The sequence below is a fragment of the Beauveria bassiana genome (genome assembly GCF_000280675.1).
Source record: "Beauveria bassiana ARSEF 2860 unplaced genomic scaffold BBA_S00021, whole genome shotgun sequence".
Classification (NCBI taxonomy): domain Eukaryota; kingdom Fungi; phylum Ascomycota; class Sordariomycetes; order Hypocreales; family Cordycipitaceae; genus Beauveria; species Beauveria bassiana.
In genome coordinates this window covers 165,565-181,890 of record NW_007930856.1, presented here as the reverse complement: position 1 = coordinate 181,890, position 16,326 = coordinate 165,565, and the positions used below count along the sequence as shown (strand labels likewise).

At 51.7% G+C, this 16,326-nt stretch overlaps 2 protein-coding genes across 2 annotated transcripts; one reads left to right on the top strand and one right to left on the bottom strand.

Moving 5' to 3' along the window:
* Positions 1 to 403: 403 nt before the first annotated feature.
* On the bottom strand, positions 404 to 6,053 carry BBA_06859 (class V chitin synthase; the record flags this gene model as incomplete). Its single annotated transcript, XM_008601956.1, has 2 exons — positions 404 to 5,684; positions 5,752 to 6,053. The coding sequence occupies 2 exons, from the start codon at positions 6,051 to 6,053 to the stop codon at positions 404 to 406; spliced, it is 5,583 nt and encodes a 1,860-aa protein (XP_008600178.1).
* Positions 6,054 to 10,596: 4,543 nt separating this feature from the next.
* BBA_06858 (ChsVb-like protein) lies at positions 10,597 to 16,048 on the top strand (the record flags this gene model as incomplete). The annotated part of the gene is made up of 3 exons (XM_008601955.1): positions 10,597 to 10,871; positions 10,936 to 14,634; positions 14,689 to 16,048. The coding sequence occupies 3 exons, from the start codon at positions 10,597 to 10,599 to the stop codon at positions 16,046 to 16,048; spliced, it is 5,334 nt and encodes a 1,777-aa protein (XP_008600177.1).
* Between the last annotated feature and the right edge of the window lie 278 nt (positions 16,049 to 16,326).

Genomic DNA, 16,326 nt, shown 5'->3' with positions numbered 1-16,326 from the left:
ATGCAGATTGAGATACAACAAAGACAAAACTATGCAAATCCCAACACTAAGACCAAAAACAATGAAGACAAACTCCTCTTGTTCCCTTTTGCAGCCGCGCCTTGTTAAAAGACCAGAGTTGCTTTACTGAAAACGAAGATTACGCATATATTCCTGCCGTCAAAAAGATTTCCAAAACAAGATATTTAGAGCAAAGATGACAAAATTGATAGATGGCCGTTGGGGGGTTCCTCCGTGCCAAGAAGCACTCCTTCGTCCAAACCCTCTCCCCCCAGAAAATTATTTGTATAGTAAAAGATGAGCCGCTTCTGCTGTGTTTCGACATGCGGCACGTATATAACACGAGGGTATTTCAAGTAAATATTTTGTCATCATCAAAATGAAAGAGCGCATCGTCAGCCCTTTACAGCTGACCAGAGAGCAGTGCTTCGGTGGCGCTATTGATGTATTGTCTCTTGGCGTCAAGAGGTACGTCGAAACGTCGCTCGAGCTCCTGCTTGATGCCCTTCTTGGTAACGGTCATCAGATCGGCCGTCTTGAGAATCTCGCGAATCTCAGCCAACAGCGCGTCATCACTAGGCAGGCCAACCATGTCTTCCGGAGAAAAGAATTGAGAGCCGCCGTATGAGCTCATGCGGTTGGCACCCATCTCAGAGTGAGCAAACGACATGCGAGACATGCTGCGAGGGTCATGGGACATGTGTGGCATTTGCGGTACCAGACCAGTCGTTGAACCAGGGCGGCTAGGGAAGCCATACTCGGAAACGTGAGGGTGGGCCTTGGTGGCATAGCTGTAGCCCGAGACTTCCGAGCGCGTGTCGTCGCGAGAAGTCTGAGTCTCCCAGAGCTCGGCCTGGTAGTCCTCCCACCTCTTGCGGGGAATCGTGCTGGGGTCAAACTTGCCCTCGTCAGAAACGATGACCTTCTTGCCCTTCTCACCAGCCACGACACGAGTGTTACCCCAGGCAAAGTCATCCATGTTCCAGAAAGCGTACAGGGGAAGACCAAAACTGAACACAGGAATGGCAAGGATATACAAAATCATCCAACCAACCATTTCCCACTTGCGGCGCAAGATGAAAATGATGGCCTGGAGACCATAAATGACACCAAGAAGAATAAAGGCCGTCACTGGTACGACACTGGTGTTTTCAATGACGAGTACAATCAGGTAGACGATATAGGCGAGGGTGACGGGTTGGACGATGGTGCTGAGCAGGTCGATGAAAACGACAAAACGCATACTGAAACAGCAGAAACCGCAGAGCTGCGCCATGGGAATCAGCTCAACGAGGTTGTGGACAGTAGAGTTGATCCAACGACGACGCTGTGAAAGGAAGACCTTCCACGAATCAGGCGCGATAGTCCAGGCGTGAGCAGTAAAGATATACTTGGTCTTATACTTGTTGTGATACTTGAGCAGCAAGGTTGTGAGGTAACGATCTTCACCAAGGTGCAACAAGTTCTTCATATGCAGAGTGTCAACACGAATGGTGGAGTAGTCCTCCACGATCTCGCGGCTGACGAACAAAGGCTTGCCAGTCTCCGCGGCACGAATTCGGTACATGGAGAAACAGCCAGGTAAACAGGTGACGGAACCAAAGAGCGACTCGAATGCCTTGGAAAGGTTGTGCGAAATGTAGTACTCGTAAACCTGGATCATAGTGATGAAGGAAGACTTGGAATTGGTAAGGGCAGTCTCACCGCAAACCGCAATCAAGCGCGTGTCATCAATGAAAGCAGACACCATGCGGCTGGCAGAGTCCGGGGCGACGACAGTATCGGCATCAATCTGTAGCATAAATTCGTAAAAGGTGGGGTTAACACCGATGATGTTCCGAATTTGGTGGTACATTTCAAGTTCCATGGGACTCATGGCAAGATTGTAGTGAACACGGTTCAGGAAGCGCATGACGATCATCTGGGAATCACGCTTGCCACGGTTGCCGGGACGGCCAACCTCGGAAGGCTTACCAACCTTGACAATCACCAGGAAAGGAACAATGTGACCTTGGACTTCATAGAGACCAGAATAAACCTTGCCCATGTTGTGCTGCTTGAGACCTTCACCGAGAGACTCGAAGCTTAGAGGCTCAGGATCAACGGTGTCGGCAACTCCGAGAATGTCGAGTACGATGCGAGGCGTGGGACGATCGTTTCCTTGGCCAATAATCATACCGTCACAAACAATAACCAAGAGTTTGCGTTTATCATCATACTTCATTCGAGCAGCCGAATCAATGGCACGGCGAAGAGAGTCTTCGTCCTCGGTGTAGGCCGGGATCTGGCAGATGACGAATTTGTCAAGATTCTCAGGCATGCTCTTGCCTCCAAACTGCAATGCAGCAATGAACTTGAATGCGATGACGGAAACCAGCAAAATTGTGACGGCAAGTACCAAGTAAGTTGCCAGCTGGCACCGGGTTGAGTTCCGGGTATCGACATCACCGACATAGAAGAGATTGTCAAGACACGTCTTCATTCTTGAGCGCATTGCGGCATCCATGGCCAAAGAGTCCCAGTATTTTGTCATGTCCGAGCCAGAACGAACCTGGAACATTTGAACGACGTCGTCACTCATGAAGTTTGCGAGACTTGCGTCATCGGGAAGCGACTCGCCAGCCTTGGCCAGTAGTCGACGACCGCCAGCCATGTAGGTGGTGAGGTCGTAGACGCGGCCGTCTATGATACCAATTCTTTGTTGCTTCTCGTTGAGCTTCTTCACGTATTGAGGCGTGTAACCGACAGTGCCTTTCTTGAAAAGAGCACGCAGCATGGTCATTTGTTCGAAATACCAATCAGGACGAGTATCATTGGTATAGTAGCGAAAGTCATGATATTTGGCGTTGAGGTCCTGGGTGCTGATAAGGGCAGGGGAGATGCCAGTAAAGTTGTTGTTCTTGTAGTCGAGCGTGACTCGAGGATCAACATCACCGTCTTTGCCCTGGCAGAGAGCGCTGACTTGGATAGGGAAGAGAGAGCTGATGTCTAAGCCAGCATAATTGGTAAGTAGCTTCGGGTTGAGGTAAGGCGGGTAGTGTTGAGGAACATAGGCAGACAAATCGAACACGTATCCGCGAATGGAGACCAAGGCACCCTTGCTTCCGGACTTGCCATTGTATGAAGACAATTCTGATGGGCTGTACACATGTTGTTTGGGGCAAATAAGAAGGGGAAAGACGACGATGAAAAAAGCGGCAACCAGGCAGAGGAGCCAAATGAGAAAGTTGATGGCAAGCTTCTCACGCCAGGCCATACGTACATCTTTACGGGGCATACGGCCGATCCAGCGAATGAGAAAATCAGGGACGAACCAAGTCAACAAGTAGACGAGGAAGACCCATCGCTTGCGACTCGGGCTGTCCTTGTACTCTTCGACTTCGACTAGGTCCTTTTCGTTACCTCGTTCAGCCATCTGCTCGCGAGTGTCAAAGTTTTTGAACATGTCACCGCCACCAATGGCAGAGACACCGGCCTCGGAGCGAGCATCATCACCTGCGGCAAAGTATCCGCTCTTGGTCTTCTCGCCCGCATACATGAGGGGAGTGTTGCCACCAGAGACGAGCTGCTCCTTGGAGGCAATAAAGGGATTGCGCTCGGGAACACCATAACTTTCGCCATCAACAGAGGCCATGCCCGGCCGAGCAGAGCCGCTGGCGGTCAGATGAGCAATCTCCATCCAGCATCGCTCGCTGAGGAAGACACCGGTGGAGCCAATCTGCACTTCATTGCCCGGCCAGCGCCTTTCTTCAATGACAATCTCAGCGCGCTCACGCTCGCTACCAACGAGAATAGTCTCTGAATCGACAAGACCAAGAAATTCGCCGAATGGCACGAATAGACTAAAATCGGCGGAGCGCAGGCGCTGGCTGATCTCGGCAATACCAAAAGTCTGAACCTGAGTCCTGACACACTTGCTGTCAAATTGGTTGGCAATGCGACGGTCATTGGGTTTCAAGCAAAAGACAAAGTAACAGTTGGTACCAGGGTCGGTGACAGCTTTTTGGACGTTATCCAGAGATGAGAGGAATTGGCCGGAAGCACCCTGTTCAATCCCAGTGGTGGTAGCGCCGCGACGCTGATCTTTTTCGCGGGATTCGCCGAGCTGCTCGAGACGATCAAGAGCGTCCTGCTGCTCTTGACGGCGGCCAGCCGTTGGTGGCCGAGCTCTGGTACCCTTCCGGGACATGACGCTGGGGGCACGAGTAGGTTTGGAGCTGACCGAGGCTTGCATAACGGTCGTTCTCTCATTGGGATGAGTGACAGTTTGGAGAGCGTCCTGGCCGAAAAGGCGGGCAACGAATTCGCTCTTGGTTGTGTTGATCATGTTGAGCAGATCACCGGAAATGAGCTCGCCGTTCTCTTCAATAAGGCCCTTGACAGGGTAGTCAACTTCACCAGCAAAGTGCTTGACGGTGAAGGTAGCGGCTGTATTCTCGGTCATGAAGTTGCTCCCAGGCAACTTGGCAGTGGCGGAGCCAATGTCAATAGCAGAATTTTTGCCTTCGAAGCGCTTGCGGAAGCTCTCGAGAAGCTGCATGTCGGTGCGGTTACGACGGGTTTGGTCATCGAGAATGCTGAGCAGGCCATTACCAGGCTTGAGCAGACCCTTGACAGCATCGGAGTTGTCAAAGTAGGATGTAGGGGCAACACTGACTTCCTCGGACTCGAGCATCTCGGCCTTGCGGTCAAAGAAGTTGTGAAGTGTGACATTGTAAAGAGCCTCAGTGGCAGCGTTGTTGAGGAGCTGGTCAAGAACCGATCTGGTGGAGCCCTGCTGGACGAAACCGGGGAAGTCTACAATGGAGATTGTGTTGGCGATGGACTCCTCGGGAGCACACAGACGCTGATTGGCCGATTCCATGATCCAGGCAACAAGCAGAGCATAGAGGGTTCTGGCGAGCTCATTCGCATGAGCGCGAGCGCCAACTGGGTCAAGCATGACGGTGACTCGCTCCTTTTGAATCATTTTTGTCTTGTAGCCGAGAGTGGTTTGCAAATCATTGGAATTGACACCCAGAAAAGCGGCAACAATAGCAAGGACATCCTTGTTCTTGACTCCGGTGAAGGAATTGGCACCTTCGTGGGAGAAGCCACCGCTGTCGCCGCCTGTGGCGCTGGTGTCGTTTGCGTTTTCGAATTCAAGCTGACCAATGTGGAGAATGGCAGCGAGTATTTGGCAGATCTCGGCAATATCGTTACGAGGGAACTCAAGCTTCTTGAGGGCATTTTTGAAAAGCTGAAAGCCGTCGGCATCATTGATACCAACCTTGAGCTGGGTTGGGTGACCAAGATACTTCCAACGTGTGGTGCCGACAACGGGGGAGTCGTCCAGACCAAGATGGGTCTTTTCGGCCGGGCTCGTTCCGGCGAGTAGATAGTAAAGGGCGTGGAAGTTGCGTTCACCGGTGGGAACATCGGTGATTCGGCTTCTTTCTAGTCTGTGGTCGAGGAGTTTACCACCAATGAGGATAGGGTTGGTAGTGGAAGCAGTGTCGTATTGCAGCTCGTAAAAGAGACCGGACTTGGAAGCAGTGGGGGTAGTGGCGGTCTTTGTCGTCGTGAGGGTATCGAAGACGTAGGCGGCGAGAGAGAGCTTGCTGGAAAGAGGAGTTGACGACTTGTTGAGCAAGGCAGTAAGGAGGTGTGAGCGGATCGTAGACTTGCCCGAGCCTGATTCACCACTGTAGACATGTACGTTAGCTCGAGCATAAAATATGATGGGCAATGTTGTCGAGCGTGTCTTCTTACAGGAATACGACGGCTTGGTTCTCGGAGCGATGGCCAAGTCTCAGCCAGGCACGGTCAGCCATGTCCTCGGCGCCAGCCATGGCGCTTCCCTCTTTGCCGCCATCGGGACCCTTGGACGAGGAGGTGTAAGTGTTGAGACAGACGAGGCCGTGTGAGGATAGTCGAGCTGTGGGATGAGCAACGTGGAAACGACTGGCGAGATGAGCGGTGATGTGTGTATCGGACTGAAGATGAGTCGGCAAGGAGGGCAACGAGTCCTGGGTGTGGGCGCCTCCGCCGAGATTCAGCATATTGGAAGCCATGTTGGGCGAGCAGCCAAGAATTGGCTCTCGGGGAAGCTAATCGAGGCTGTCGAGAACTTGAAGTCCAGGCTGATGAATGCGATATAATGGGAAAAGGGAGAGATGCGGATCACGGCCGGCTTCGTGTACTGGGGCGTGTTGCGTACGACGACCGTGTCTGAAACAAGACGTCGGTGGGCGTGTAGGAGGACGAGCGAGAGGAAGCCCAAGATGTGAGCAGAGCGAGAGAGGTGCGACAGGAGCCGGCAGAGAGGAAACGAAAGGTCAGGAGAAAGGGGAGTCGAGAAAGCAAAATTGCCCCGCGGAAGGGAATAAAGCAGCGCTGGCAGGAAAATGCAGCTAGAAGATGGTGTTGTGATGGCCAAAGCAAAAGGAAAAAAAGATTCCAAGTTTTGTGCAGTCGGGCAGACTAGGCAGGCCAGAGGTCGACGGGGGGGCGCAGCTAACAGGAAAGGTTACCAGGCTCAAACCAGAGGGCCAGCCAACTGATTCCAGTCAAGTGGTTGCCAGTTGGCAGCCGTAGTGGCACTGGCAAGAGGCAGAGACGGTGGTGGTTTGTCAGTTGAGTGGAAATCGGGGCACAGCCAAGGTACCGTCGTACCGCTACAGCAGTTTGACAGCGAGGTACCAAATTAAGCAGTAAGACAGGGGACGGGGAACAGCCATGGAGAAGCACGCTTGACGTCCAAACAGACCAAAGCTCGTGTTAGCTCGCGCTAGGGGCCTTTGGGGGGTCATGAATGGAGTCCAATGGGGACGCGCTGGGGAGGGGTGGGAGGGGGGTGTGTCCTTGCATTCACGGCTCTGCCCGAGTACGGCTGGCCTTGGAGGACAAAAGCGCAGTTTACATTGTATTTGTTAGTAGCTACTAAAATCGCCATGGCAAATCGCCTTCAACAGAGGCCACGACTCTGCAAATCAGCGGTCATCCCCTCTACGGCTACTAACATTGGCCACTGCAGGTGCGACTTTTTCGTGCCCATTCTGTCACAACAAAATGGATGCCTCATAGATGGGCATCGTCAACGTCACAATCCGAGCAAATAGCCATCATCATTTCAGAAATCAATCAACAATCGGCTTCTGGCCTCGATCCAAGTTCCATCTTCTGCACCATCTATGGCGTTATGATGTTTATATTTATACACATCATCATGAACCTACATATTCTCCGCGTGGCCCGCATTCCACTACATCGCCGTTGCACAGGGAGAGCAAAATGATCGCTGCTTTGCTTTGACCTGGCCAGTCTCCTGTCCTTTGCTACTGACTGCATCGTGATTCGTCATGACTCTTGCGTGGGGGGTCTAATTTTCCGCTAATGCTCATGACCAAGACAACCTGTCGATGGGTGTCGCAACACTCGTAATTAGTTTGAGACCTTGACAAACCATCTGAATACTGTCAACGCGAAAACTCTGCTGAGTACCAGCATAATAAGTCTTGCAGCAAAGCATGTCCGACGGACAAGTGTCAAGTTCGAATTTGCATAGTCCCGCCCCCTGACCGTCAAGGCGCATCATCTCGTCTTTGTGCAAAGGCCGAGCTCAGGCGTTAACCACATGGGGCAACAGCACAATTTTAAGTGACGATGCTAGCGCGATAAATTGAGGGCCGCAGCTACGCGGCAGCGGTTCCTGGCCGCCAGCATGAATCTTTGAGTTGCTTTGTTTTGTGTTCACGGCATCGGTCCAACAGGAACGGTCAGGACGGCTTGAATAACCAGCTTCCCAGCCCGCGTCAAGTGGTCACAAGCAAAAGCAACCACAGGAAGCAGAGCCTTGTTTTTTAGGCTGCTGTTGACTGGCTGACATGGACTTCAGCCTGCTCCCATTTCCGGCCGGGCAACCCTGAATATGGGGTCGTCAACAAAAGCCCCTCGGGAACGGGCGAATGCGCCTACCAAGTAGATCAATTCCGGCAATCGAGTGCAGAGTACGAAGTATGATGCGCATCTTGACAGCCCGACAGGGCTCGATTCCAGGTATGCGTATGAGTACAGTTTCCGTACTCAGTAAATACACTGTTGGATGTGCGCAGGCTTCCCACTGCTGGAGCAGGCAGCTCAGTCGAGCAGCTCACCCCATGCCGTGCTACGGGCAAGATTCAATGTAACGCTACAGAGTGCAGAATGCAAGACGCGACATCGTGCGGACATTTGCGGTGAACAAGGCCCTTTGGCAGAGTTATTGTTGTTTACTAATTATACGTCTTGATAAGTATTTACTGGTAGTTGGTGTGCGACATGCTTTGACAAACCCGGGGTGGAAACAGCGGGATGAACGCATTCCGAGCCCCAACCAGACTGCATGATAATTCTTCCGCATAACATGGGATGGAGGCTGCATTCACACCGGTAGGAGCTCGCACCAGCGAAGTAATTGTTTTTTAGTGAGCTGCCATCGATCGAGTCTTCAGAATCTACTTGTTTAGAAACCCAAGTCTCAGCAGCCTTTGGCGGGCCAAATGGTCGGGTAGACCCAGAAATTGGGTGCGTATCCCGATATAGAGTCTTGAGATCTACCAGTGCACAGCCTTGGACGGATTAGCAGTAAACATGTAGCGTATGGTGGACAAGTGGTGGTGTGTGCACGGAAATGTGGCGTGGCATAGCAATTGTATCAGTAGGGATAGTTTTTTTGTGCTGGGTTGACTGGCACCTGGGCATATTGGCACAATACGAGAAAGAGGCTGCGTTTCGCCACGCATGATGCGCCATGCGCCAAGCACCAGCCCATAAATGAGTGGCTCTCGAGGTCGAACGGGTCAAAGGGATCCAGAAGAACTCCCAAACTCCCCCAAGGGATCACCAGAACCCGGACACCGGGGCATCCGCCAGTATTTATTCCTTTTTTATAAATACGCAGTTTGACACACACGACACGACAGCCACTTCGTATTCTGTGCTGTCCCTGTTTTTTCGACAAGGAATACGGATACAGAGCCTGCTTATTAATAACGTTATATCCGTAGATGCATCGCATTCTTCATCTTGACAAATGGTATTTTTTTTCTTCACTTTTTTTTTTGTGTCCCCAGCTCCGCACCAAATTTGATACTGTTCATGACCCCATCTACTGTTTTGTGCTTTGGCGATGCATGAATCAAATAAGCCATTCGAGTAGGTATCTTTTTCCCCAAGTACGTACCTACAGGGCCTGGTACCTAGGTATCCAGGCTAAGGTAGGTATCCTTCAGTCCCCGTGGCACCACTAGGTACGGAGCCCGTTCAGCTGCTCATCTCGCTTGGCGCCATTTTAGCTGAAGATGTAAATAGGCAAAAGAGCTGCAAGAGTGTCTACAGATCAGACATTGTGCCTTTTAGTATGCAGATTGACCTGGTAGTAGTCCCATTCAGATCCTCATATGTAAATGCATTCACAGATGATGTAAATATTTTGGTTTGCTGCGTTGCTACAGACCTACGGGCCTAGATACCTAAGTAGAGACAGGTACCTCCCAATATGCTGGTCACTGGTCACTGGTCAGTCCCACTGGCCCTGAAGCTAAGCACTGGGGTGGGCCGCCGCCTGCTAAAAATGGCGACGGGATGCTCAAGCGGCCACCCCCTGAAGCCTGCTGCGATGACTGCGCTTCTGGTCTGTTCCGCCGGCCGTATAATATTTTCTTGCTTTCTATTTTCACCTCTCTTCTGTCATGTCAGGCTGTCTCTCAGTCCACTGTAATCATTGTTCTTTGAGCGAGCGTTTGGGGAATCGTGCTGACCCTGAACTATTCTTGAGCAGCCTGTTCTTTGCTGCCCCTCGAACAGACTATCTAGTACGTAGTTACCAAATTAATATCAATGACTAGTTAGCAATTTAATCCGTAAATATTTAACCCAATATTTTGGCAATAGCCTTGCTCTGTGCTAGTAGGTATTTACAGGTACCTATCATTGTTTATTTAGCATGTTACAGTCCCCGTATTCCCTCTTCCATGCCTGTTAGTTGGCCGGTACCTTAGCTGCACCCACTCTTGCTACCTACCTACCTACGCCCATGCCCGCGCCACGCTGCCAAACCCTGCGTTGTGCCAGACCACCTCCATCTCTGTGATTCCAAGCCCAACTTTCCTCCTCAGTCTTTTTTTGCTTGTTTCACTGTTTTGCAGTCTCTCTCGCTGCTACTTCTGGCTTCAAACCAGTACTGCCTCACTCGCTTTGGCGGCCGCTATATTCTTCTCTTTTCACACAGTACAGTCGCTATCCCATCGTCCCACCCCCTTTGCGCCTCAGTCTTCTGTCCGTGCTGGAGGAGGGTCCTGATTTACAACGTTTACGCTCGCTTCCTTTTCCAAAGGCCGGCTTGTCACGTTTACGGGCGCTGTCATCGTTGGCATAATCCCTTACGCTGCCTTTGAGCATTTTGCAGCATCTCTCGAACGCGTCTCATGACAACTTGACAAACAGATAGCGTTTCGCCCGTTGCTCCAGCCTCAAGTTTACAAAGCCACAGCCGTTGCCGACGTTTTTCTCCATCTGGTTCGACTTCGACCCCCCTCAGCTCTTCTTGGAGCTTCATCTCTAGAACCCGCCGCAAACATGGCCAACCGAATGTCCATGTTTTCGGTCGCCTCTGAGGGCCATGGCAATAATCGCGGTCCTCAGACGGCTCAGGTGTCCACCACCACCCTCCTCAATACCATACACAACATTTATCTCTCCAGTCAACCTCACCAATTGGATTCGAGTACCAGTCTCGTAGTTAACACTTGGCTTACCGCTTCTCAAGGCGGTCCTACCGTCGATGCTGCCCTCGCCACCAGAGCCTGGGAGCACGCTCGCCGCCGTGCCGAGGATGCCTTGATCGTGCTTGGGTATGTCGACGCAGCTGCCATCTTTGCCGTTCTGCCCTTCCACGTCTCTAACATTTTCTATTAGATCTCTGCACTCTTCTACTCCGTCTGTCCTCGTTCCATTCATTTCTTCGATGCCATTTACGATTCCGAGTTCCGTCTTCAAAGCCCTCGACTCTGTTCAGCCATTCCTGCACTGTGTCACGCCGTACAACCCATCGTTTCCTCGCCATGTTGCTCTGAGCACCTCCTTCACCCTGAACCTTGCTGGAAACCTCACGGCTGCTACCCTAGCCCTCTCGCAGGGTGGAATTGATACCGAAAATGGTCTTTTCAGCATCCCTGCCGACGCCGGATACCGCGCCTTTGATGTCTTCTACTACTTGCTCACGTCTGCGTCTACCCCCGCCGAGCGCGAATTTCTCGGTCTCCGGGCTCCTTCAACCTATGCCCTTCTTGCTCGTTCGTCAACCTATACCCCGCCGGCATACTTGCCCACTGCCGACGATTCTGCCTCTGCCGACGACTTTCGCCAAGCCCTCAAGGACATTGGTATCAAGGGATCTGCTCACCGAAATTTCATCTCTACCCTAGCTGGTCTTCTGAAGCTTGGTAACACTCTCGACTATGAGCTCGAATCCGACTTCCTCGAGGAGCTCTGCGAAGAAGCTAGCGGTCTGCTTGGTCTCGAGCCCGCCGTCCTTACGACCAAGTGCAGTACCGAAGACCGACGCATCCTCGTCAGTGGCCTCTACGAGTCGCTCGTTGACTGGGTCATTTCCAAGGCCAACGCTGCCATTGCAGCGCAAATGACCCGAATTCGTGATGGTGACGAGTCAGCAGACGGCCGTGGCGCACGCACGCCCACCTCGGATGAGGACAATGGTGATACAGTCAGCCTTACTGTCATCGAAATTCCCGATCCAACTCTTGGCAAAGCTGTCTGCATGCGCTCCATCTTTGATGACTCTTGCGGCATCAACGCTGAGATGATCCAGGACGGCGTGGAAGCCTCCCCTGCTGGCTCCTCCGTCTTGAGAGAGATGCAGCAGGCTGTTGCTGATGTCGCCCCGGATCTGGGGATCATGACCGGTCCGGAGGGCCGCGAGCGCCAACGTGAGCTAGAACAGAGAGAGATTGTTCTAGAAAGAGTTGCACACGCCGCTGAAGATGGTGGCTTTATCAAAAGGCTTCTATTTCCCGTACAAGGCGAGGGCATCAACCTCGGCCGTGCTGGTCGGCTTGACCTCCCTCACATGCTTGCTTCTAGCCGCACCTGGTACCACCTGTCCCTTCACCCTACAGATGATAGCCCCGCCAGCCTAGCTGCTCTACCATCCATCACATCGGCCTGGTCTGCTGGTACCGTTTCTCGACAGCTGCGCTCATGGCGTCTGCCTGAATGGGCAAACCGTCGTAACCGACACCTTGATTATACTGCCGATTTTGATGTCGAGGAGTTCGTTACCCGCTACGCCCCACTCGGCTGCACTGATGGCAGGGATGGCATCGAAAGCTGGATGCTGGAACGCGGCTGGAGTAACGGCGAAATCTTTGTCGGCAAGGAGCGTGTTTGGATCCGTGAGTCTGCCTGGTGGGATGCAGAGACCATGCTCGACATGAAGCAAGGAGGCAGCGTCCAAGGCTTGAACACCAATCCTTTCAGCAGCGGTTTCGACACGTCTTACTCCAATAACGGCAGCGGGTTTTTCCCACCCCAGCCCATGGATAACGCATACAGTGCAAGCCGCGATGACCTCATGGGAGGACACTCTCGCAATGTCAGCCAGGCCAATGGCAGTCAGGCAGGCTTCCCTCAGCCCATGACTGTTGCTCCATCCATCGCCCCTACTTCCATGACCGGCATGCGCAATGTCAACAAAGGTGATTATGGACTTGGAAATAAGGGTGATACCTACAAGCCCGACGACTACGTTGATGGTGGCGATTACACTGGCGAACTCGACCCTGAGCTCGCCAAGAACAAGCACCTGGAAACAAAGCATACGACTGCGGGTCGCCGTGCTTGGGTAGCCGTCGTCTGGGCTCTCACATTTTGGATTCCTTCTCCCCTGCTCCGATACATTGGCCGCATGCGGCGACCCGACGTCCGCATGGCCTGGCGCGAGAAGCTCGTTTTGGTGTTCATCATTTTCATCATGAATGCCTTCATCGTATTTTGGATCATCTTCTTCGGTAAACTACTATGCCCGAATTTTAACAAAGCCTGGAACCAGAGTGAAGTGGCAAGCCACCAGGGCGGTGATACTTTTTGGGTCGGTATTCATGGAAGAGTTTATGACATCTCCGATTGGTGGAAGCAGCAGCACAGTGATGTACCCAACATCAAGACGACAACTGATATCATGGCGCCACTCAATGGCTTGATCATGGATAACTACTTCGTTCCTCCTCTAAACGTTGCGTGTGGCGGACTTGGAATTAAGGACACTACCCGACTCACACCCAACACCACAGTCGAGTACGAAACTGCTGTTCACACCTCTGGCTACTATGCACGATACCCCAACAGCGTTCTGCACACCGACACATGGTACTATGGAAAGTTTAAACCAAAGATCGACACTTTCTATCACGGTGACCTCGTCTGGAGCGCAAAGACTGTCAAGTCTGACGGCAAGGATAACCAGCACATGTGGGCCACGTACGGAGACGAAATCTACGATCTCACTGACTACTTTCACACCATTGATCTGAACACTGGCAATGATATATACCAGTTCATGAATAAGAAGATCTCGGATCTCTGGAAGAACAATCCCGGTCAGAACGTCAAGCAAGACCTTGATAAGGCGCTCGCCGACGCCAAGGCCAGTGGCGATACCGACTCTTACGACAACATGGTCAACTCGTGGAATTGTATCAAGAACTCTTTCTATGTGGGAAAGACTGATTTTAGAGAAAGCGCCCGATGCACAGCCAACAACTGGATCATGTTGGCTTTCACGATTCTCATCTGTGCCATTATTCTCGTCAAATTTGTGGCTGCTATCCGCTTCTCCTCCAAACGCCGTCCATCCCCTCAGGACAAGTTCGTCATTTGTCAGGTCCCCGCTTACACTGAAGGCGAAGAATCGCTGCGCAAGGCGCTTGACTCGCTCACTGCACTGCAATACGACAACAAGCGCAAGCTCATTTGTGTCGTTTGCGATGGTGTCCTCACTGGCCAGGGCAACGACCGCCCGACGCCCAAGATTATTCTTGATATTCTCGGTGTTGATCCCAAGGTCGACCCCCCCGCTCTACCCTTCAAATCTGTCGGTGCTGGCAGTGAGCAGCTCAACTACGGCAAGGTCTATTCTGGCCTTTACGAGTTCGAAGGCAATGTTGTTCCTTATATTGTTGTCGTCAAGGTTGGCAAGGAGAACGAGCAAGCAGGCGCTAAGCCTGGTAACCGTGGTAAACGTGATTCACAGATTCTGCTGATGAGCTTCCTCAACCGCGTCCATCATCGATCTCCTATGAATCCTCTCGAGCTGGAAATGTTTCACCAAATCAACAACATCATTGGTGTGGACCCTGAGCTGTATGAATACCTCCTCATGGTCGATGCCGACACGGCCGTCGCAGAAGACTCTCTCAACCGTTTAGTCTCTGCATGTGCGCATAATGCCAAGATTGCCGGTATTTGTGGTGAAACCAGCCTGCAAAACGATGAAAAGTCATGGTGGACCATGATTCAGGTCTACGAATATTTCATCTCCCACCACCTCGCCAAGGCCTTTGAGTCGCTTTTTGGAAGTGTTACCTGTTTGCCCGGATGGTATGTGTACACCACTATTCTCTGCATACACTCAATAAGCTAACCGACATACAGTTTCTCCATGTACCGATTGAGAACCGTTGACAAGGGCAAGCCTCTGATCATCTCGGATGCCGTCATCAAAGAGTATAGCATTTGCAATGTCGACACCTTACATCAGAAGAACCTGCTGTCTCTTGGTGAAGATCGATTCCTGACCACTCTCATGACGAAGCACTTCCCATCAATGCACTACAAGTTTGTCCAGGATGCCCAATGTAAGACTGCGGCTCCAGAATCTTTTGGTGTCTTGATTTCTCAGCGTCGTCGCTGGATCAACTCTACCATTCACAATTTGGTCGAGCTTCTACGTCTTGGAGACATGTGTGGCTTCTGCTGCTTCTCCATGCGTTTTGTTGTCTTCATCGATCTCTTCAGTACCATCATTCTGCCAGCTACCTGCGTATACCTGGGTTATCTCATTTACCTGCTGGCAAGTAAGACTGGCCCGTTCCCTGTCATTTCGATTGCTATGTTGGCAGCCGTCTACGGTCTCCAGGCTTTGGTCTTTATTCTCAAGCGTCAGTGGCAGCACATTGGATGGATGATTATTTACATCATCGCCTTCCCCATTTACTCCTTCATTCTCCCCATCTACTCGTTCTGGAACCAGGACAACTTTAGTTGGGGTAATACTCGCATTGTCATTGGTGAGAAGGGTAACAAGCAAGTTATTGCTGTGGAGGATGATGTTTTTGACCCGCGATCCATTACCATGCAGCGATGGGATGACTATGCCTATGCCAACAACCTACCTGGTCGTCGTGGCGGCTATCAGGAGAAGGACGACTCGCCCTACATGGACCAGTATGAGATGGACGAGATGAAATCTGTCTACTCTGCCGCTCCCCAAGGAACCGTTCTCTCTGGCATGCCCGGCAATAACCCTTACATGACGCCACAGTCTCCTGCTCACTTTGGCCGCAGCTCCACTATGCTCCATCAGCAGGATCCCATGATGATGCAATCGGGGAGACAATCCTCCATGGCAGATTTCCAGGATCGCCAATCACCCTATCAAGACTTTCCTCAAGCTCGTCCTAGCATGATGAACACGCGCAGCCAGTCCAACCTATCTCCGTACGGCGGCAACCGAGCGTCGTCTGCCATTGGCTTCGCAGGCGGCCATAACCCTGCCATGGCCAGCAGTGCCTCTCTGGCCAACACCAATATCGACTTTAGGCAAAACAGCGGCGCGACCTCGGACGGTTCCATCATTGAGTCGATTCAGGCCGTCCTGCGCGAGGTTGACCTGGACACCATTACTAAGAAGCAGGTGCGCGCTCTCGTGGAGCAGCGTCTGCAAACTGAGCTGGTTGGTGAGCGTCGGACATTCCTCGACCGACAGATTGATCGTGAACTGGAGAATATGTAAAATGGTGCACGGGAATCCTTGCGATAGAAGCGAATTTTGAAAATAGGGGTACAATGAGTCTCATGTTTTGGCCTCTTGATGTTTTGTTTTTTTGTTTTTTGGGCACGCGTTGGCATAATAATCTTTGCTTAATAATGCTTTGGGGGGAGTAGCTGTGTTCTCCTTTTCAAACGCTCTTTCATTACTTGTATTTTGGACAATTTTTCTTTTCATGGACGTTTTTGGGAAACAACTGAATATAGCATAGCTTGCAACGCAAGTCAAGACAATCATTTACG